This window comes from Hydra vulgaris, chromosome 12 (assembly GCF_038396675.1).
Source record: "Hydra vulgaris chromosome 12, alternate assembly HydraT2T_AEP".
Taxonomy (NCBI): Eukaryota; Metazoa; Cnidaria; class Hydrozoa; order Anthoathecata; family Hydridae; genus Hydra; species Hydra vulgaris.
Genome location: NC_088931.1, coordinates 23,595,592 through 23,619,617, shown reverse-complemented (window position 1 = coordinate 23,619,617; position 24,026 = coordinate 23,595,592). Strand labels below are relative to the sequence as shown.

Here is a 24,026-nt window from a genome sequence, read left to right as displayed (position 1 = left end):
TTACATTCCAGCAAGCTTTTTTGTCTAGCAAATTATTAGTATCACAGAAATATAAAATATTGATCTCTAATATGTCATGATTTCAATTTGTTTTTAGAGAAATGCAGTACGTATTGTTGAACTTATGTTGGATGATTGCAGAAATAAAACACTGTTGAATGAGTTGAACGGTTGTTGATTTTAATTTTTATGGTCGATTTTAATTTTAAACCTTTTTTTTTTGTCAATTTTTTTTTTTAAAGAAATTATTATAAATCTTTAAGTTGAATTTTCAAAACAGTTAGACCTACAAATTTTAATTGTAAAATTTTGAAGTTGAAGTTAAAATTGCTTTAGTTTGAAACTTTTTAGAAATAAGAAAGCACACACTTGACTAAGAAAAAACCATTATCATACACCTGATGATTTTAACCAACTAGAATTTCCACTAGTGCTGGAATATAAAAAGAGCCTTCAAAGATCTTAGATTTTTTTTAAATTTCTGAAATATTTGTTAGAAAATGTTTGTCAAATTATTTTTAATAACTCTTATTCTTGATTTAAATTTATGTTAACCACTTTTATTTTTTTGTTACATTCTTTATTTCAAATACCTTTATTTTATTTGTATTCAAAAATTGTTTGTAAAATTTTGAAAAAAATTTAAAAAAAACTCATACACTGCCTACTCATACACTGCATACTCATACATACGTTCTTTAATTATAGATTTTAATTAGAAAATTTGATTTAAAAAAGATTTTTTTTACTAAAGCTACTTTGTCACTTTGTTTAAGACTATTTTACCAATGCTTTCATAGGTCAATTGCTTTGTTGTGCATGGTCTGTTTTCCTATTGATGTTTTTAGCATGCATTGTCAAGACCATAAGGTGTCAATTACTATCTATGTTTGACTCAATTTTACTTTAATGCTTTGAGGCGACAATAACTTTACTGACAAAATGTATTAAACACAAAAAATTGTCCTACAGGTTGTCTTTTTTGAGTAATTGTGTAATTCTTCCAATATTTCTTCTATAAATATTTTAGGAAATCAGATGGCTAAATCCTAAGTTTCATTTCAGACTTAAGTAAAATCTTCAATAGTAACATTAACAGAGATAAATCTAGTATTTTATCTTACTTGTATAAAATAAATCTTATTACCTAAACCTCCCAAACTATCTTATTACCTTCCAAGCATAATGCTGTTTTTTTATCTTGAAGCAAAAACCAAGAGATTTCAATTAAAGTTAAAAAGCCTTTTTTGTTTTTTTTAATTTGATATTTTTTTAGTGTTTAGAAGTAAATGAAATCTTTATTATCATCTTAGGTGTAGCTCTTCTGTTCAATCTCCTTCATTCAGAATACCCTGTTATTCAACTACTTTCTTTAGATGCATTGTTTAAATGTTCAAATGATGGTATAATCTAAACTTATTAAAAAATAGCTGTATTAAGTTGCTGTTATTTATATGGTACTTATTGTTATTATTAATTGCTGTTATTAATTGCTACTAATAATGCTCTTTTTAGTTGAATGTCAAAATGCTATCCGCAAAATTGATGGAGTCTCAAAACTTGTAGCTATTCTTGAAAATCAAGTAAAATTAAATATTTTAAAATGAAATTTAAAATTTAATAAAAATTAAACATTTTTAATATTTTATTGTTGATATTAAATAATAAATTTACTTTTTTTTACCCAGTAACTTTGTAACTTTGACCAACTTGTATTAATAGAACATAAACAATAATAAAAAAGACATTATTCAGTTTGGTTGAAATATAGTCATTGTATTTAACTAGTCTGAAAACTAGTCTAAAAACACTTAAGTTCCTCTCTATACTAGTGCTCAGACTACTTTAGAGTGGATCAAATTGTAAACATATTGTGCTATAGTTAACTTAAATATAATCTAGGATAAATATTGAAACGCCATGAATAAATTGTGTTTTTTGTGGTTATTCAGTTTCAATAAATTATTTTGGACTGTCTATAATTTGTATTCTGAATACAGTTGATAAATGTAGTTACATTAGAGAGTTTGTTATGGTTTGAATATGTTATAGGTGCAAACATTTCATCGACTATATAACTAGATGGATGTCTATGGGTATAAATGCTTAGTATTATAAATTCAGAGTATATTTGAAGTATTAGCTAATGAAGCTTGATAAACTATATATTTTATACAGATAAGTTTATTTATCTGGTTTAGTTAATAATTTATATATCACACTTTACATTATGTTGGTATCTTTACAGGAAACAAGAAAATACAGTTACATTTTTATAGTTTTAGATGGTTTAAAAACACTTATTCCTGGATCACACTCTAAAAAAAAGGTATAAATTTCTACCTAAGGGTAGGATATGTAATGTACCCTTAGTATAATTTTTTACCTTCTAAGTTATAAATTATATTAAAAATAATGGTTTTTCATACAATTTTCTACCTTAAAAGTCCTACCCTATAGTAGAAACTTCTATCTTTTTATATTTTATTTTTTTATAAAACATGTAAAATGTTAGTGGTGTCAATAATATTTTAAAATTGAAAAATTATTTTTAATAATCTTTTATTGCTATTTTATTGTAAATAAAACTATTGAATATTCATCAAGTATTTATTTACTTCATGAGAAGTTAATAATATACCAATAATATTTTTTAAAAATATGTGGCTATGAAAATAGCCGCTTTAATAGGTTCAAGTCATCTCTCTTCCTCTTTAATGTCCTTGTTTTAAAATTGGGAGTATTTTTTAATTGATGTTCTTAATATATCAAATTTGTCTGACTTTTTTAAATCTTGAAAGCTTTTAGCTTATCCTTTGCAATATAAAATCTACCAACTTGCATATACAGTGTAAGACAATCATGCACATTTAGAGGCAAGCAAGTATGATAAATTCTCCTCATGATACAATTTTGACATGTTAGAACTAAAACTAATTGTAGGATAATAGGTACCAAAAACATTTTCACTAAGTCATAAGAGAATATTTTGTTTAGTGATGTAGTGGGATACATACTTAAACATTATAATATCATTGATAAAGGAGGTACCAGTCAGATAAATAAAGACAAGATTTGCTACTTCAAAGCTTTATAGAAAAGTACACTTTTGGCTAAGGTTATAAAAAGAATTTGTTTCAGAGAATATCTTGTAGAATCTGCAGTAAAAAATTTTAACATTTTTATCATTCAATTAGTTAAATTTTTTTTACTATTGACTAAGCTGTAATGACTTCTTCTTGAAACACTTGAAATATTTATACTTGATTTAAAATTTTAAAACTTGGGTTATAGTAGGGTATTATTTATTTTAGCAAGCTTTTATGCAATCTAAACCAAATAGCTTTGAAACCAAATAGGATAAAAAATAACCTCTGTTTTTATTTTATTCCTTACTAAATTGTTTATCAGTCGTGATGTCCTTATGTTTGGCGTTGAGCCTCCTTGCCATATACATTGTTTCTTGCAAAACAAACACACAAATACTCTTTCTTTGCTTTGGTTAGGATAAATTAAGTTAGGTAAACTAGTATTTGAACTAAAATTGAGATTTTCCAAAAAATTGCAACTCAATAGCAGCTAAAACATCGAATTCATTTGAATTATCAAAGTCTGCTCCAGAAAAAACAATTCCAGACTAGTTAAATATTATGACTATGGTGGAACAAAACATCTGCTTATATATTTTAGATTTAACTTACAAAATTACTATCTATCTGAAAGCACTAACTCTTGACTTGACTGGATTTTGTGGAGGGATTGTGACCAGGATAATGTTCATGTTTTATAGATCACAACTCCAAACAATTTTCGATATATATATAAGTCAATAATAATAATAAGAGTGTTGAAGATTTAGTTTTTATGGTTTTAATTTTTTCAGTTTTACTTCTAGGTAATGAATGATTTACATTTGTCATGCTTAAAATGCTTGGCATTTATTCTTGAAGATATTGAAAGTTTAAAGGTTTACTTTTGATTTTTCAATTTTTTATTTTTTTATATGGGTGTTATTTTGAATTTTTCACTACCTTTTAGTTTTTTGTTTTTTTTTAATTATAGATTATTCAAAGTAATGGAATTTTTTCAAAAATTTTAATGTTTATCACAAAAGCAATAAATATTCCAGAAATGCAACAATATGGGGTTTGTAGTTTTTATAAAAGTGGGGTTTGTAAACTTTATAATAATTAGAGTTTGTATATTTTATAAGAGTTTGGGTTTGTACATTTTGTAAGAATTAGGGTTTGTATTTTTTATAACAATTACGGTTTGTACTTTTTATAAGAACTGGGGTTTGTAAACTTTATTAGAATTGGGGTTGGAAAATTTTATAAGAGTGGTTGTTCTACTTGATAATTAAATTTTCATATTATTTTGTAATCTTACTTATTGATTTTTTTTATGATTTAGGCATCTGTGATAGCTTCAGCATCTCAAATAGGTTTCATTACTTTGTTATTTTAAAAAGACTTCCAAGAGGAAAAAATTCTTTAATTTGAAAATTTACAAATATTCATTTAATTTCTTTAAAGCAAAAAATATTTGAAAACTTGAGAAACATTAGTGCCTCAAGTTACTCAGAAGCCATTATTTTGAAACTTTGTTTGAAATTTATTTTGTTTGATATTTTTATTATTTTTATGGTATCATTAATTAATTTGTCATTATTTTTTTATATGGTTTTTAATACAATTACTTAGTTTTTTATAGAGGTTCTATGAAAAGATTGTGATAATGTCATTTTCATATTCTATGAATCGATTGTCTTAATGTTATTCTCATATTCTATGAAAAGATTGTGATAATGTCATTTTCATATTCTATGAAAAGATTGTGATAATGTATTGTCATTCTCATATTCTATGACACTCTGTTTAAATCAGTTTTTATTTTGATAAAAAGTTATATATGTATAAAACATTATGAAGCTGAGCTGTAAAAAAGTCTATTCATATTAAACAGAGATAAAGAGAAAAAAAATGAAAGAAAAAAAATAAAATAATTTTGGTGTTTATATTATTCTATGCAACATTCTATGAAAATCAACATACAAAGTTTGCATTCAAAAATGATCTTTTTTTCATTCATCAAAATGAGTTTGGTCCAAGAGTATTATAGTTTTTGCTTTTTTATTTGTGCATTCAAAAGGGTGTTGCATCAAGTTTACTTTAACTAAAAATTTAATTAGTAAAAAAAAAATTGTGCAATTTTAAACATTATTTTATAGTTATTTCAAGGTATTAAATTTTTTTTGTAGATGGTAAACATTTTATAAATAGTAAACATTTTGTGTTGTTTGAAAACTTTCAAAGTTCTTGAATTCTTTTAGTTGACTTTTAGTTTATTATTCATTAAAACTACCATGCAGTTATTTTTATTTGTTATTTGTAGTTATTTTTATTTGTTATTTGCAGTTATTTTTATTTGTTATTTGCAGTTATTTTTATTTGTTATTTGCAGTTATTTTTATTTGTTATTTGCAGTTATTTTTATTTGTTATTTGCAGTTATTTTTATTTTTTATTTGCAGTTATTTTTATTTGTTATTTACAGTTATTTTTATTTGTTATTTGCAGTTATTTTTATTTGTTATTTGCAGTTATTTTTATTTGTTATTTGCAGTTATTTTTTCTTATTTGTTGAATAAATATGATTAATAATAATTGATTTTGTTTTATTTGGTAATAAAATACAGTAAATTCAGCATTAGTGTTTAGTTATTTCTTTAAACATGATGATGATGATGATGATGATGATGATGATGATGATGATGATGATGATGATGATGATGATGATGATGATGATGATGATGATGATGATGATGATGATGATGATGATGATGATGATGATGATGATGATGATGATGATGATAATTATGATAATGATGATCATGTTATTTTGTTTTAAAGATGAAATTAGAAGACTATTTGTTTTGCAAGAGGTAGAAAAAACTCTTATTCCACTACTTGCAAGTGAGGTATGTTCATTTATGTTAAACTTTTTTATAGGTATATATTAAGTTACATTTAATACAATATTTTATAAAAATGTTATTTGGGTTGATTTAGTTGCATATGGTTTATATAATTCTTAAATAGCATTTAAGTTGATTAAATTTTAAAGTCCAGGCTTTCAATTTTTTGTAGCAACATTTCACAAATAAATAAAAATGATTGGAAGAAAACTGTAGTCCTAAAGGGTTATAAAAAATAAATTTGAATTGAATATCATTGAGAAAAAAATTAGCTTGATTTTATACTGCTAGGTTTCACTAATGAAATAATATTGAGCAATAAAGTACTTTGTCAATCCATTTTTTAGGGGATGGAAGGCCAGGAAAAAAATAGACTGACATTATTTTTGATGAAGATTTGGAAAAATTTTTTAATAAAAAAAATAATTAAAAAAAAAATTTACTTTGTTAAAGTTTTTCAAAATTGTTTTTTTTTCTTTTTTTAAAAAGCATTGGATGAATACCAACAAAGGTAGTATAGCTTAAATACAGCAAAACTATGATGACCAATTATGTTTTGTGATTAAACACAGCATTCAAAACATCTGCATAATGTCCTCTAATGTATTATACAATAGTTTTGATTTTCCTATATTTTAAATTAGTCTTATAGTTGTTACTAAGGTTTCCATAAAAACTTAAAAATCATATTTAAAAGTTCTCAAATCTCAGAAAAATTTCTCTACAAATAAATTTTAGTTTTGAAATGATCAAGTCTACTTTAGTTTTGTTAACAATTAAATTGTTAAATTTCTTGTTTTTATTATCGAAAATTTTTTGAAGAGTTTTAAAAATTTTTCCAATAATATTTAAAAGAAATTTAAGTTGCTCTCCTTTAATACAGCTATATATTATTTATAAATACAGTATGTGTATATAAATAAATTGATATTTAAATAAAAATTAAAAAATGTCTTTAAGTTAATATATTTCTTTTCTAATTTTGATTAATTTACAAAAAAGCAATGGTATATTTTTTTACACAAAAGAGTTGGTGCATTTCTTTTACAAAAAGTTTACTGCATAATAAAGGTTCTTAAGAACTCTTTTAATTTACATATTTAACTTAAATTTTTTACGTATATTTTTTTTTATTAATATTTTTTACCAAACTTGCTTTTATTTGTTAAAAATTTGTTAAATATGTTACATTTGTTACAAAATTTCTTAAATTTGTTACAAAATTTCTGAAATTTGTTACAAAATTTCTGAAATTTGTTACAAAATTTCTGAAATTTGTTACAAAATTTCTGAAATTTGTTACAAAATTTCTGAAATTTGTTACAAAATTTCTGAAATTTGTTACAAAATTTCTGAAATTTGTTACAAAATTTCTGAAATTTGTTACAAAATTTCTGAAATTTGTTACAAAATTTCTGAAATTTGTTACAAAATTTCTGAAATTTGTTACAAAATTTCTGAAATTTGTTACAAAATTTCTGAAATTTGTTACAAAATTTCTGAAATTTGTTACAAAATTTCTGAAATTTGTTACAAAGTTTCTTAAATTTGTTTCTAAATTTCTTGCATATGTTTCAAAAGTTTCTTACATTTGTTTCAAAAATTTCTTACATTTGTTTCAAAAATTTCTTAAATTTGTTAAAAAATTTCCTACGTTTTTTTACCAAATTTCTTGTATTTGTAACAAAGATTTTTTATAATTGTTACAAAAATAAATAATGCAAAAAAAAAGTTTTCAATCTAATTTTTTTGTAGCAACCCTGATGTAGCAACCGTGGTAACCCTGGTCATTCCATATATAATTAAGTTTTTATGAGGTTTTTCATTGACCATCTTAGATTTTGCTGGTAGATTTTGATTTTGTACATATATATGTGAAAATTATAACGCAAAATTTTTAGAAAAACATGTACATTTTGCGTCGTGTGCCAATCTTAGTGGGATTGTTAGTAGTTGAAGAATGGCTTGTACAGCATGGTGTTTTAGAATTCCACCAACTCCATTACAGGGTTTTTATTGTGTGATGTAGCAAAAAGTTTTCACTCTACAGTAATGTTGAAATCTTATTGTAATTTGATTCACTTTTGTCACCGAAATTGATGTTTTCAAATATTTTTAATTGTTTAAGTTTATCAATAACCTTATTTGAAAATCTTATGAACCAGTAAATGTTCCGTGTTTCAGATGATCTGATATAACTTTGACTAACAAGTTTCTCATCTTTTTAAAAATAAACAAAAAAAAAAAGGTGCAAAGTTGTCTGGCTGTTCCAGTGAAAAAGCAAAAAACTTGTTTTTGTTTTAAGTTAATTTTCAAACATAGCAAGTAGGTGGCTTGACAATTTTGTATAAAATTTTTCTTTTGTAAATTATCTATCTGTGCTAAAACCTTCTCAATAAATTCATAAAAAGGTAAAGCTGCTTGGTCTAAAACTTACAGGATCTAAAGTGAAATTTGGTATTTACAATTGGTAAAAATCAACTTCACTTTATTTTCATAAAGTTTTCAAAATCTTTTTTTCTGATGAGTTACTACATTTATTCGAAATATAGTTTTTATTTTTAATGCCATAAATTTCAATGAATTTTTGTAATTACTGGAATTTTGTGTACAGGAAGTTTTACATTAAACATTGACAATCACATAATGCAACAAGACCTATAGGTATGCACCACTGTTTTTTCAATAAATATTGACCAAAAATTGTTTTTTTTGTTGTATTTTGAATTAGTTTATTGACAGTTTTAAAAAAATATCTTAGTTGAACCAAGTAAATGCATAGAAGGGGTTACTTGAACTTGGTTACTTGAACTTGAAATTAACAATTGTCCAAAGAAACACCTTGTTGTGGGGTTACTTGGGAGAAGTACTTTTTATTATTTTTTAATCACAATTTTTCATTCTTGTGATCAGATCTCAGTGGTAATTTACACACACACAGATCTCAATGGTAGTTTACCCACACAGACCCATGTTTTGACATTTTTTGTTTAATAATTTTTTCACTTACATTTGTTTAAAGTTGAAAATTGTACTAAGTAACCCTGTTTTACAGTAATCGTGTTGTTTTTTTTAACTGTTTTTGGATATATTGCTTTATAATATTTACTTTAACTGACACAAACTTTCTCTTTTCTGGACAAAACCTTAAATATTTATCGCATTAATACATTTCAAGAACCTTTGCAATTATCTCTTTGCTTATTTGTTTAACAAATTTTATGAAAAGGTTTTGATAATATTCCACTTTATTTTTTTGATTTTCTGGCTTATGGTATAAATCTTTGAAATGTTGAAAAATACTGCTGAATTTCCGATATTGTCCAAATATCTGTTTGGGTGTAATTACAGTGATTTTTTTCAATTTTTTTTTTCACGTTCCAAAAAATTCATAGTATTGTTTTTCTTTTTTAAAATGTTTAGTTGAAGTGGTTTCACTTTCATCAATTGCTGTTTTTTCTACACTTATTGGATTGGCTACAGCTTTTTGTACTGTTCCTATGCTTAATAGATTAGTAACAACATCTTTTTGTACTGTTCCTACGATTAATAGATTGGTAACAACATCTTTTTGTACTGTTTTTACACTTAATACATTGGCAACAACATATTTTTGTATGAAAACTTTTATATCATTAACTTTATATTCTGTATATACAACTCGATCTGGTTTTGAAGCAAGCCTGGGAGATGAGCATCGTGAAGCAAGCCTGAGAAATAAGCATCGCGTAGCAAGATGAACATCTTGCAACACTTAAATTTAGATCTTTTTTAAATTCAAGTCAAAATAAATTTTTTTTCTTTTTTATCATGATGTAAAACAGTGTTTTTCTACAACTAGGATGTTTTACCAGGAATTAAATTAAACTTGTTGGTAACTAAACAATTAATAACTCTAGGAGAATTTATAAAAAAGAAGGTAACGATTACTTAACATTGTTTGAAATTTATTTATTACCAAAAGTGTTTACTCAAAACTTACTTTTCACTTTTTTTGCTAGTTTAAAAGATTACAATCTTAATAACAATATTTTCATTCTTCAACAAGTAAACTTTCTTGGGATATTTACAAATAATTTTTATGAGATTTGTTTGCAGTATCTGAGGTTAGTCTAAGGGCTGTTGCCTCACTTAACATAAAATGTCCCTAGTAACATAATTTTATATGCTAAAAAAATGTGAATATGTTTTCATTTTGGAAGAGGTAGACAAGTGATACCACATCTCTTATCTACCTTTGTGTAAGTTTCTATATAAGGTGCACAATAATTTTATCACTTGTTATATAAATATTTGTTACAATTATTTATCTGTAGCTAGTGTGTTATTAAACAATCTTGATTTTAAATCTTTTAAAATTTTTTACTTAAATGAAAATTATTAAAATGATTGTATATTCTATAAAATTAAAATTATTAAGTTATTGATAAAAGTTTCATTTATCATATTTAATAATTTTTTAGAATCAGTTAACTGCTGCTGCTTCTGCTAAAGCACTATTAACCTTAGCAGAAAATGCTTCTTGTCGAGATAAAATTGGAAAGTTAGGTAATTTTTAAAGTATGGTTCAAACTTTTACCTTTTCATTAAAAAAACAAACAATGGTTTTTCAAAAAAAAATTTTGCAAAACAACAGCAGCCATGTTATTTTAGTGCTGAGTTTCCATCTAAAAAGTTTAAAGTTCCTTCAAAGTCCTTTCAAAGTCCCATCAATTTTTTACATAGAAAAAAATCATTAAAAAAAACAAAAAAAAAACTTTACATCACTAAATAGTATTAAGGAAATTTTTGCATTGCAAAATGATTTTCAAGAAAATTTGACTTCAGAAAAATTTAAGAACATCTTAAACTGTAAATGACATTTAAGAAAACTTTACCTTATAACACAAACACAAAAAAATTAGATAAAGGTAATTTAGCGTAAGGTGGGAGCACACTAATTTTTACACCTCCACAACTTTTCATTTAGTAACAGAGTTGAAAAAACAGTTCAACCAAAAAATGGTAGCAGGTAAAGTTGTAAACCAAAAACAAATGAAAAGCTTTATCTCACTACTGTTCAAACTTAAAAAAATGATTCTTTTTTTTTTAAATATTTAGAAAATAAATACTTTTTAAATTATACTTTATTAAAACAAAAAGTATTAATACTTAACCTATATCATTGTGTATGATCAAACACAATGTAAACAATTTTTTTAAATACTTGAGTACTTTAAAACAATATGGCTATTAAAAATGTCATTTTTGTTTGTATTGGTTCATTGCATTTGAAAGTTGATTTTATATTCTTTATTAAAAAAAAAATACTATAAAAGTTAAGATGTTTGTATTATTGTAAATCAACCAAATCAGGCTAACTTGATCTTACTAGCATCCAGTATCTGTTTAAATGAAATTAAAACATATTTTTCAATTAATATATTTTAATTTAGTTTAAATAATTAAAAACCTAATAGGGTTTTTATAACAGAAAAATGCTTTAAAGTTTTTCTTTATTTATTTTATATTTACAATAAACTATATAGACAATCTTCTTTGGATGGCCTAAATTTTGTTTGTAAATATCTGTTTGTTCTAATGCTTGCCACTGTAAAACCTAAAAACTCTTTAAAAAAATTTCATTAAAAATATAATTTTTAATGAATAATATCATGGTTTTTGCTTGATTGGTTTAACAACCACAGGTTGATGGTAGCATGAACTTTAGGTGTACTTAAAGTCCTGTTTCAAAGAAAGCTTTAAAGTATTTTGAAATTTAAGCATTAAAAATATTTAAAACAATGGCTTCTGTTGCATGGCAGGTTAGCTAATACTGCCTGATGATTTTCATTTGCATTTTAAATAGTATAGGAATGTGCTATTCCTCGATCAATCAACAATCAATAGCGCTGTCTCATTTTAATTGAGCTGCAATAAAGTATAATATCTTTTGCTGCTACTGGAGATCTTCCTATTAGAAAATAACCAGATTTAGCAGATCCTTTTAGGCATTCTAGGTTTGTTCTGGTTATAATGAAACAAGCAACTTTATAAATCAGACAACCAAAACACAAAGAATAATAAAACATCATACACTTATAATACACCATTTACATATTAGTTTTCCATGAAATTAATTTTTAACACATTTAACTTCACCTCATTTTGAAGTGGGCTCATAAGTAATCAAGTCAAGTGGAAAATATTTATTTTTAAAGTGCTCATTTTAATAATTGATTGTAATAGAAGGAACCAAATAAAATATTCGTTTTAATTAGTTGCACACTTTTATAATTGCCTAAATCTTTTTACTCAGTTTTTTTAGAAATACAAAACATTTAAACTTTTTTGCCACAATGTTTTTTGAAGTTTATAATATCTAAATAGTAAAAAAATGGTTCTAACTGATTTAAATTCTCATAAAGGTTAGTTAAAACAGTCTCCCTTGGATGCTATGTGACATGGAGGTGTCAAAGTATTTAAAATCATTGAAAAAAAAGTATTATGTACTAAGTAGATCTGCATTATCACAATTTGAAAAAAAAAAATAGAAAAAGGGAAATGTAGTTATAGTTTCTGGTAGCTTAAATGTTAGAAGGTAGGGAGGGGGAGGGGTAGTATTTTCAAAAAGCGGTAGTATTACCCAGCTCTGCATAGGTGGTTTATAACAAGTTTAATCTTGCAAAAAACTAACTAGACAAACAAAACTCTAAATTCATTAGAGAATAGAGTTATTTGTCTTTCAGTTAATACTAAAAAGTGATTGTAGAAGAATTGATCTCGAAACAGAAATTTTTATAAATGCATGAATGAAAAATAAGTAAAGCTCCACTTATTTTAGGTGGTGTTTCTTTGGCTATTCAGTTTTTAAAAAATGAAAGTAAAGAGTCAAAAGAAATAGGAAGCTTGTTGCTAGTTAACCTGACCCACTCCAATATTAATAATTGTGCGATTGTTATGGAAAATAATATAACTGATATTTTCATACAATACCTTTTAACTGGGAGTTCAATTCTTCAATCAAATATTGCAATATGTTTATCAAACCTTGCTTGTAACTGTAAGTAACATTTAAGTAATTGCAAAATAATTTCTAGTGAATTCAAAGTTTTTACAAAGTTTATTTTTTTCTTATTTTGCTATACTTTATATAATTATGTATTTTTATTTATTCTGTTTAAAATTTATATTTGATGATTATTGTTTCAGTGAACTGGCGAATAGATTTTGAACAACATGGAGTTATTAATGGACTTTGTGTAGCTCTTCAGTCAAGGTCTTTTTTAATTATTATTTACACCTGGTTACATTTTTATTTGGTTTATTTTTTATTGGTCACAACAAAAGTTTTTGAGTTTTTTTTAAGTGATTTCAACAAACAATTATGGACAACAAATGCTGCCATATTGGATAAAATCTTTCTTTTACCCAGCATTTTTTTTTCACAGCATTATTTTTCTATGCGTTGTCCATGTAGTTTTTCTAGCTTGAAGCGATAACCATAATGCGTAATTTTATTATTGGATAATTGTATGGTTATGTTAAATGTTTCTCTTTGCTGGTTTTAGACAAAACAGCACATAAAATTGATCCCAAACTTTTTTCCTTAAAATCTTTGATTTCTCACTGGATTTTATGTTTTTTACATAAAATCATTTTAGGCTCATTATGATCATCATATGTAAGCAGTTACAAACATACATATAAATATGATAAATATTATACATTCATACAATCATCAAAGGATTTATAAATTCTGATCAATCATGAGTTAGAAATTTAAGTTTTGACAATATGCTAAAAAGCATAAATGAATAATTGATTAATGTTTAAAAAATCTATTTTTTGTTAAATTTTTTACTGATTAAATTATTAGCCCACCTTCAATTTTGTTGAATTTTGACGGTTTAGTATTTTAGATGCCATTTAAATTGAATTACAATATTGTTACTAGTTAATTTATACTTTTTTTTTTATAAGTTAACATTTTTGAACTTTTAGATATAAAATTATTTTTGGGTGGCAACAATTTCAGGGGAACAAGTGGTACCTGTTTAATTCACAAGATTCATGTTTTTTTATCAAAACTCTTTTGATATGTTTCCTTTATATATGTTATGCTTGTATTATAATATACTTTTGAACAATTTTTAAACAATTCAAAATTTTTTAAGCTTTAAATTGCAAAATTAAAAAAAAAAAAAAGATTAGTTCTGAAAAAAGTATTTTTTCAATATCTTTTGACGAATAAGCATTCCTCAATAAGTGGAAGATCAAGATGTGATGTATTAAGGCATAATGTGATGTATTAAGGCACACTGTAAAACAAATCAGAAAAAAATGATCTCCCATTGTTTGTTTGGAGACAAATGTAGTCAAAAAAAGTAAATAGCACAAAGGAATGAGATAGTAAAAGTAAAGAAAATAAATTTGTTATATGTTCCGCAATTACCAGTAAGTTAAATGAGGACTAAATGTAGCAACAATCACTGTTTGACAAAGTTTAAATGGATCAGCCATTAGAAATAAAAGGCCAGTAGAAAAGTTAAAATAACCAAATCCCAGAGAGAAAAAATACACCTGCATTGGGAAAACAGGTATTTTAGTTTCACTTTTGATGAATGGATATTGGGAGTCATTATATAGCAATGATGAGAATTTTTTTCCTTATTTATTAGTCATTATATTCTGTGATAATTTCTATTTTTTTAAGATACAATTCAGTGATGAGTCTGCAATAGAAATTTTGACTCAAAAGGCTTAATATGTCAAAAGAGCTGGCGATGAAAAAATCTGCAAAGATTGTATAATCCAGAAAATTAAACATTTACCTAAAGTCATATTTTAGTCAGTTATAAGTGGGAATGGTCTTGGTCGACTGTGCTTTGTGGATGGAATATTGAGACAGGACCAATACAAAAATGTCATTAAAATTTGTCTTTTGCCTCAATTAAAGGAATGGTTTCCAAATAAACAGAAAAAACATTTATGCAAGATGGAGTCTTATGCCACAATGCAAAATTTGTTTAAAATTTTTTTTATAAAAATATTCCCTTATTGGAATCGGCTAGGGAACTTCCTAGATTAAAACCCCATAGAAAATTTATGGTAGTAAATAAAGAGAGAATTTCCATTGAAAAAATTGCAAATAGGGCCCAATATATCGAAAAAGATATTTAGCATTAGAATCATAATGAATGTTTGAAAAAATGTTTTAAATTGTCTTTATAGTATGTTGAATTGACTTGGTGCAGTAGTAAAAAATGAGGGAAAATCAGCAAAGTAATGAGAATTTCTGTTAATAAAGATATTATTATTATTTTGTATTTTATGTTAGAAAACAATTATGTTCTATCTAAATAAAAAATTTATTGCTTTTATTTTTGAAAAAAAAATTATTTATTTCCAGAATGACAAAAAATACAAAAAACAGCAATTTGATCAAGGAGTGTATTTTGATTTTTTTTTATGTGATATTTTTGTGTAGTGATTTCAATGTGCAAAAAAACTGTTGTAAAGCACTTTCATTTTACTTAAATGACGAAGAAGCAAGAAAAAAGGTTTTTATCTTTTTTGTTTTAACTTTTTTATCTTATATCATTATAAATCATTTGATATAAATATTTGAATGTAATATTAATAATAGTATGTGTAATTAAATGAACAATAATTAAATATTTATTTAATAATGAGTAGCAATTAAGTTACTTGTAGAAAATGCTGTTTCAAGAGTAGTTGAACTTCTCCAATCAAGTAATCATGATGTATGTCAAAATGCATCATGGGTAATTATTATGTGTACATTAGAAAAAGACCTTGTTGAAGCAATTCTTGAGTGTGGGTAAGCTTTTAGTTTTTTAAGGATTTTTTTCAAAAAAAAAAATTTGCACATCAACCTTTGTAAAGTACAATTCATTTATGCGCTTCCATTTAGCACCTCTTTGTTCTTTTTCGTTTTCTCAAGACTGCACTATTTTCAATGTTATATTTTATAAAATTGATCAACCTCTTTCTCTTTATCTATCAACCAATATTGTTATTGGTGGCTTTGATACTCATCACACTGAATGGGTTGGCTTTAGTACCACTGAACTTGTTGGCGCTAAAGCTCAAAACTTTCATCAATCTCTTGATCAGATTTACAGATTACTCAGTTAACTTTGTGACTCATTTTCCAGAAAAAATTTTTCTTTTTTTTTGATTTAAAGGATTCCTTTTCTTATTTTATTTGTGATAGTCATTGGGCTGATGTCTTTTGCCTTTCTGCTGATAATTGCATCTCCTACAGGCAGGCATGAAGCTTTTGTTCTTTCTACTCGGTTTTAAGCCAAGCCTCATTTTACTTCATGGTTTTCATCTTCTTATCTTTAACCATGTCACCATAAGCAAGTCTAACATTCTCAAAACATGGGCCTGATTGTATTACCACTCCCAAGGATAAGGTATAGCTCTTTGCAAAGAACTTTTTCTCTAACTTGTTTCTTGAATTTAATGGCCGCACTCTTCCTATCATCCCAGAGAAACTGGTTGATCTACTGTTGATTTACAAACATAGTTGGTCTACTGTTAGACATCCACTTTATTTACTTAAGTTATTTCTCTCTCAAGCTCTTCTCTAGCTTGTGGTCTAGACAACATTCCTGTCATAAAAAAGTGAAAAACTCTTTTTAATATTATCTAATCTACTTATTCTCAACTAAATCTTGTTTTCTGCTTTCTGGAAAATAACAACTGTGATTCCATTTTTTGAAAACTCTGGAGAACACTTCAACTCTTCTAACTCTCATCTATCAGTCTTCACTTTTTTATTAGCAAAGTCTTTTAAGTTTTTGAGCTTTTAATTAACAAACCTCTGATTATCTTTATACAACTGTTAGTTACTTTGTTTATCTTCCTTCAACTGTTAATTATTATATTATCAATTGGTAATTTTATTATCTTATTTTATTATTGTTTTGTTGTAACAGTTCTTAACTGTTATAACAGAAAGGTTCTATTGTGAAAATTTCAAAACGTTTTATTAACAAAAAGATTCTATTTTTAAAGGACTTCTGTCAACTATTTGCTTACTCTTTGACATTGTTCTTTGTTTTCTGCCATTTCTAACTAAATTAATTATCTATGATAATAGTAATACTAATAATGATAAAAGTAATAATATTAGAAGTGGTTTTATGTCATGTATTTTATTGTATGCAAAAAAAATCAGAATACGAAAATATTATTTTCCACCTTTAGTGGGTTAAAACTGTTGCAGAAAATGAGCTTGTCATCAAAAACAAATCCGTTAACACGAACTGCATTTGATAAATTAATGAATAGCCACTTATCCATGAAATATGCATTAACTGGTATACTTACTTTTGAGAACATTATCAAAGAAACCTTTTTTGATATAGGGAAGGTATTGTTTTTTAAAGGTTTAAACTGACAAAAAATAATTTAAAAAAATTAAATATCATATTGGTATTTAAATAATTTTGTAATAAATTTTTTTTTTAAATAGATTTTATTTATTTGCTATTATCAAATAAAATGGTTGTTTTTTTTTTTAATTTTTTTTATATCTAGGTATCTCCAAACGCCAATTTTGAATCAATTCAGGTTCTCAGCAATTACCCTGTAGACCATCGTCGACCAATCCTTTTGGTAAATCCTGAATCATTTACAAAGAAAAGGTGCAGTTTTTCAGAATATTTTTTATGACCTCTTTTTTTTTTAAATTTTACCTCCCAAAAGCTGAGGGGCCACTACAGTCAAGGAGACTACATTTTTTTCTTTTTTAATTGTGGTTGCAATCCTCTCTCAACTCTTTAACTTTGAAACGTGAAGCTTGACAAACTAGGCTGATTTGCAAAGAAACAAGTTGATCTTGGTACTATTATGAATGTGCTGGGGATCAAACTCAGCTCCTCTGGCTCATTAAGCTAGCACTTTACCACTATACCAATACTGCATGACAACTACACCACTACCACATTTGTAAATGTGCAAATATTTCTCTTCTATTAATTTTCTCTTTAACTACATTTAATTTAATTACACTTGTAAATGTGCAAATGTTTCTCACTCTTTATACCAATATCTCCAAAAATTTTTCAATTTAATGTTTCTCATGGATTTTTAATTAGATATATATAGTTTGATTTTTAAATTGATTGTGTGGGATTTTTAATTTGGTTTTTCAAAATGATTTTTTTAAATTAAATTAATAATAAAGTTTATATTTTTATTTTAGTGAGGCTCTTAAAGATTTAGATAATCAAGATTTTTCTGTAAAAGAAATAACGTCAATACCTACTGACAATAATTTGAGCGGTTACATTGAAGAAACTCGCATTTCTTTTTTAAGTATTAATAACACCAAAGAACAAATATTTCAACTTGCAAGGTATAGCAATTAATTTGTACTCCCTTGTTGTTTTTATGTTATGCTGCAATTATTCTTTTAACATTCAATTTTATTTAATATTTTATCAATTTGATCAAATTATTTTAGATATGTTTGCCAGAAAATGGGAGGTCCTGTTAGTAAAGCAGAAATTGGCAGTTTTTCTTTTGAGTTGCATATCAGTGAACTAAAACAAGAACTTCAATCAAATGTGATACCTATTGGAATGATTCAGCAAGGGATATATTACCACCGTGCTCTTTTGTTCAAGGTACAGAAATTTTAGATTTTTTTTTTTTTGAAATAGCATATGAAAAATGAAAGAAATTATGTAAAAAAATATATAAATGTAGTTTATATTTCTTTTTAGATTACAATTAAAACAGTTAATATTATAAATTATTTTAATTGAACCCTATTTGTTTATTTTTTTAATTTGTATTATTTTACACTAAAATTCGATTGTTTTTGTCAACTATTATGCAAGCAAAGTTGAAAATATTATTCAAGCATGTTTTAAGTTACAATGAGACAGCTTTAAAAATGATTTTTTTTAATGAGTCTTACTTATTGTTTATTTTGTCTAATTTTAAATTACTTGATTTAATTTATAAAAAATTACAATATTGATAAACATTGGCAAAAATTAAACAAATGTTGATTGTTTTTAATTAGTTTTGATTACAGAGAAACACTAAATGATTTTGATTCGAAAATATTCCAGTTGAATGCATTAAGTTTTTTAAATTTTTTGTTGCCATAACAACCCTCTTTCAACCCATGTCTTTAAAACACCAACTTTGATGAACTTCTATTCATAATAATATCAATTGTATATATATTTTGTTCTACTGTATTTATGGTTACTAGTTTACATAAAAATACTTACACATTGATAAGTACTTAAAACTTTATAATATTTTATCATGAAGTCATAATAATGTTAAGGTATTGGCCGATCAATTATCGTTAGTATGCTCTTTGATCCGTGGTGATTATGGTTTAGCTTGGAATGAAGTACTTTTATCAGATATAACTGAGGTTTGTTAATTGTTAATGAACTTTTACATTTTTAAATCTATGATATTGATTTGTCTATATTTTGCCTGTTTATGTTGTTTGTAAATTTTTCTGTTTTTCTGTTTAATTTTATAATTGTTTTTTCTTTGTTTATTGACTTTATTCTTTCATTATTCAAAGTAATGATTCTCACAAAAGTTTTATTTTTTTAATGTAAAAAAAGTTTAAAATATAAGATTAACAAAACTTTACAAATTTTCAATTATTCTGAAGCAGATTTTTTATATTTAATTTGTACTTCTCCATATGATATATTTTGTACCTCTCTATGATATATTTTGTACCTCTCCATGATATATTTTGTACTTTTCCACAATATATTTTGTACACAATATATTTTGTGCTTCTCCACGATATATTTTCAACCTCTCCGTGATTTATTTTGTAATTTTCTACGGTATAGCCATAATTAATGATGATTATTTTATTGAATTTTAAATCCAATTTAAAATAAATTTTTTTATTTTAAATTGAAATTTTATTGAAGATTCAAAATTTGTATTTTATAATTATTTACTTTTGTTAGTACCTCGATTCATCCTCGAACTATTTAACTTATTTGGAACTAATAGGTTTATATAATTTAGGAAAAATAATTTTTGTTTAATATATTTAAATTAATCTTAATATTTTATATTAGTTTCCAAATTAGTTTTAATAATCTAATGAAATATTTATCAAAAATTTTAATTTTAAGCTATTGGGTTGGCAACTAAGTAGTTGTAGATTTCACTCATAGATGGCTTTAAATGACTTTTTAGGTTTGCTGACGTAATTGAAATGTCAAACAAATTCTTTGATAGTTGGTACTTCATGTTGAAGTACCAACTATCAAAGAACAAAACATTTTGTTCTTTGATAGTTGGTACTTCAACTGTCAATCAGTAAAAAAATTTTTTTGATTGGCTGTGTAGTTTTTGTTTGGCATCTGTTGAAAAATGGAAAATCAAAACGAACTTTTTTGTCATATTTACTTTTTTATTTCCGGAAAGAAAAATTGCATCGCAAGCTCACAAAAAGTTATGTGCTGTTTAAGGTGACGAAGCTTTAAAAGAACGGCAGTGTCAAAATTGGTTTGGCAAATTTCGTTCTGGTGATTTTTCACTCAAAGATGAAAAACGCTCTGGTCGCCCAGTTGAAGTTGATGACGACCAAATTAAAGCAATAATCGATTTGGATCATCACAGTACAACAGGTGAGATTGCAGAGAAGCTTCATTGAAAATTGCTTAAAACAACTTTGATATGTATGAAAACTCGATATATGAGTTCCTCATGAACTGAGAGAAAATCATTTAACACAATGCATTAACATCAGCAGTTTGTTAAAGAAATGTAATGAAAATGATCCATTTTTAAAACGATTGATAACTGGTGATGAAAAATGGGTTGTTTACAACAATGTCAATCGGAAAAGATCGTGGAGCAAGTCAGGTGAACCAGCTCAAACAACATCAAAAGCTGATATTCATCAAAAGAAAGTTATGTTATCAATTTGGTGGGATTACAAAGGAATTATCTACTTTGAACTTTTACCACCCAACCGAGCGATCAATTCAGATGTCGACATTGAACAACTAACAAAATTGAACAATGCAGTTGAAGAAAAGGTGTTGTATTCCATCATGACAATTTAAGGCCACACACAACTTTGGTCACTTGGCAAAAATTATTGGAGCTTGGTTAGGATGTTTTGCCACATCCATAGTCCTTACCTTGCACCATCTGATTACTTTTTATTTTCAGTTTTTTGCTGATAATAACCAGAAGTTTTATGAATATGGAATTATGATGCTGCCTGAAAGATGGCAAAAGGTCATTGCTCAAAATAGGCAATACATTACAGAATAAAGTTATTTCGTTCCATGAACAAATTGTTTATTTTCTAAAAAAAATCCGCACTTACTTAATTGCCAACCCAATAACAATGGCCAAGAGTGAAAAGTGAGGAGTAGCTAATAGTTATATATAGCTAATAATATATGTAAAAAAGGAGTAAAATTGGAAAAAATATTCAAAAAAAGTGAAAAAAATAATTTCGATTAAAAAATTGGAAAAAATATTCAAAAAAAATGAAAAAAATAATTTTGAACTAGGAAAAAGTTTAAGCTAGAAATTTAACTGTAAAATACATATAAACTGTAACTCACAATAAATTGTGAAGGTTGAATGTAACGAGGTTTTGCACAGATCGTCATCAGACGTAAAATTTTTTTGATTTCATTTTACGTTTGACGACAGTCTATTCAAAACTGATTGAAATATTGCAATAAAAAAAATAGTTCGTAAGCCGCTGTATTTCATGTTTTACCCGAATTAAGTATTACGTTGCTGGATTTAATTAAGTATGTGGCACAACAACATACGAATGGCACAAAACTATTGTCGGAGTAAAATAGTGAATAAGAACGTTTTTAAAGTCCATGTTTTATAAACTTTATTTAAACTTTTAAGACTCGCTAAATTTTTTAAAACTGTTGAAAATATAAAAATACTTTAATTGTAACCACAACATAGAAATATTTTAATTGTAACCACAACATAGAAAAGTAGTTTAAGAATTTGATTGAAATCTTTATTGACTTTTTTTTAGAATGGTACAGTAGAACTCCCTCCTCGCTTTTTAATTGTTGACCTAATGCATGATCCAGGTCGTTTAATGGAACGACAATCTCGTGAAGCTATTGTTTATCAACGGATATGAATTTCTTAAAAAAACTAGATTTATATATTTACGTTTGATAAAATTTTAAAAAGTTGTATAATAAAATTATAATATTTATGTACATTCAGTATACATTTCATTTTATTGCATAAAACGCCAACAGCTTGGAATGTTTAGTAACCATTCAAGCTTATTACTTCTTATAAATTTTGTATTTTTACATAATTTGCTGTAATAAATTTTTTCACACTCTTTGACTCGTTGTCCAGATTTAAGTTATTTGACTCGTTGTCTTGAAGTTATTTATGATGATGTAATTATTTGAAGATTTAAGTAATTGTTATATATGATTATTTGAAGATTTAAGTAGATAAATTAATTCGAGTTTTAATAAAAGAACAATTATAAACTATTTTATTTAAAGTATTATTACTTCGGAATTTTTTGATCAAAACTTTCAACTAACAAAATTATTTTAAAAAAACTAAAACTTTATTGTTGCTTATGCTAAAAATAGTAAAAAAAATTCACTTAGTGTAATACCTCCTACATGTCCTGAAATTTCTTAAATTCCTGATTTTTAAAAATCTGTCCTGAAATGTCCTAAATTTTCTTAAGTTGCCCTGAATATCTTGAAGTTTTAAATCACATTTTTAAATATGCCTAGGCTAGGCACCTTCATTAGGAATACAGGGAGGTAAGTTACAATGCTCTGTTTCGCTTAACTGGGATGTGGTAGTTTTATCAAATGTACTATGTATAAGCATTGGCGAATTAAGTGGTTGCGTATTGCAATATCTGGAAATATTTCTGGTCTTCAAATTTTCAGTTTTATCATTCTTATTAAGAGCCATAACACTGTTTGAATGAAAGGTTCAATTTATCATATTGAGAAAATTTACGGAAAAACAAGACAAGTTTATGACTGCAAAAATAGTTATGTTCATGCTCAACAATGTTCAATGGATGGTCCTAATGTTAATAACTTGTTTTTACAGAAGCTCAATCAAAAACTGCAGTCATAAATTATACAGCCGACTATTGATATAATTCAGCAAGCCACAAGTTTATTTTCCTGTTACGGTGCAAGTGGTGTAAAGTAGTGTAATGTTAGCATAATATGCAAACGTTATACCACTTTACACCAAGTTACACAAATAGTCATGTTATGGCTATTTGCGTGTTATAAGACCGGAAATTATAAGTATTGAGATCAATATAGTCTATTAAACAAATTGTAAAACTAAAATTCATGTATTTAAATTGATTTGTTAGTGTATAAATCAGTTTAAGTTTTTTGAAGTACTTGTTATATTTATCAGGATAGGATTTTAGCAAACATTGAAAATTGGCAGTTATTTAGTTTTTCTTAAACGAATACTTGCCTAAATAGCGTGTTGAGAGTGTTTGAAATATTGGTTTCGTATTCGATAATTAATACTGATGACTTTTATTAATTAGATATTATTTTTGATAAGTTTTTGGTGTATATAGTCGTTTTTGATTCCTTTTTATATTTTTTGAAACGTTTTTCATTTTTCAAACGTTTGAGAAGAATGTTTTCTTTTTGCGTTTTTGAGATATCGACTATAATTGTCTTCTTTTCTTTAACTGAGAGTTTGCCATGGACCAATTTTTATATTATTTTCAACATTCGTATCCGTATACAATTGTCTTATGCAGTAAAATGTTTGCCTAAGCAAAAACTTAGATAGTATGAATGAATTAAGTTTTATTATTGTAATAGAAGTCATTTATATAAATGAAAAACATTTTGTCAAGGGAGTAGACTTATTACTCTTTGGACCATTAAATGTACAACATTTATTAATACGTATTCCATATTTAATAAAAGTTGTTTTTCTTTCAGTGTAAAGCAATAAGCCTTAATACCAATGATAAATTTTATTAACAAGACCATAACTTTTTATCT

The 24,026-nt window shown here is 25.6% G+C and overlaps 1 protein-coding gene across 1 annotated transcript in view; it reads left to right on the top strand.

Annotated features, from left to right (window-relative positions):
• LOC101238888 (armadillo repeat-containing protein 3) overlaps positions 1-22,350 on the top strand; it is a 38,552-nt gene extending 16,202 nt beyond the window's left edge. The window contains exons 8-25 of the mRNA XM_065812602.1: positions 98-170; positions 1,314-1,403; positions 1,516-1,583; positions 3,896-3,967; positions 4,063-4,146; positions 4,414-4,444; positions 5,912-5,979; positions 10,440-10,524; positions 12,800-13,018; positions 13,168-13,234; positions 15,446-15,518; positions 15,663-15,799; positions 17,197-17,362; positions 17,530-17,636; positions 18,197-18,349; positions 18,458-18,620; positions 19,298-19,390; positions 22,022-22,350. Coding sequence (XP_065668674.1) covers positions 98-170; positions 1,314-1,403; positions 1,516-1,583; positions 3,896-3,967; positions 4,063-4,146; positions 4,414-4,444; positions 5,912-5,979; positions 10,440-10,524; positions 12,800-13,018; positions 13,168-13,234; positions 15,446-15,518; positions 15,663-15,799; positions 17,197-17,362; positions 17,530-17,636; positions 18,197-18,349; positions 18,458-18,620; positions 19,298-19,390; positions 22,022-22,132 — 1,860 coding nt within the window. The 3' untranslated portion in view covers positions 22,133-22,350. The remainder of the gene's footprint in view (positions 1-97; positions 171-1,313; positions 1,404-1,515; positions 1,584-3,895; positions 3,968-4,062; positions 4,147-4,413; positions 4,445-5,911; positions 5,980-10,439; positions 10,525-12,799; positions 13,019-13,167; positions 13,235-15,445; positions 15,519-15,662; positions 15,800-17,196; positions 17,363-17,529; positions 17,637-18,196; positions 18,350-18,457; positions 18,621-19,297; positions 19,391-22,021) is intronic.
• The last annotated feature ends 1,676 nt before the right edge of the window (positions 22,351-24,026 follow it).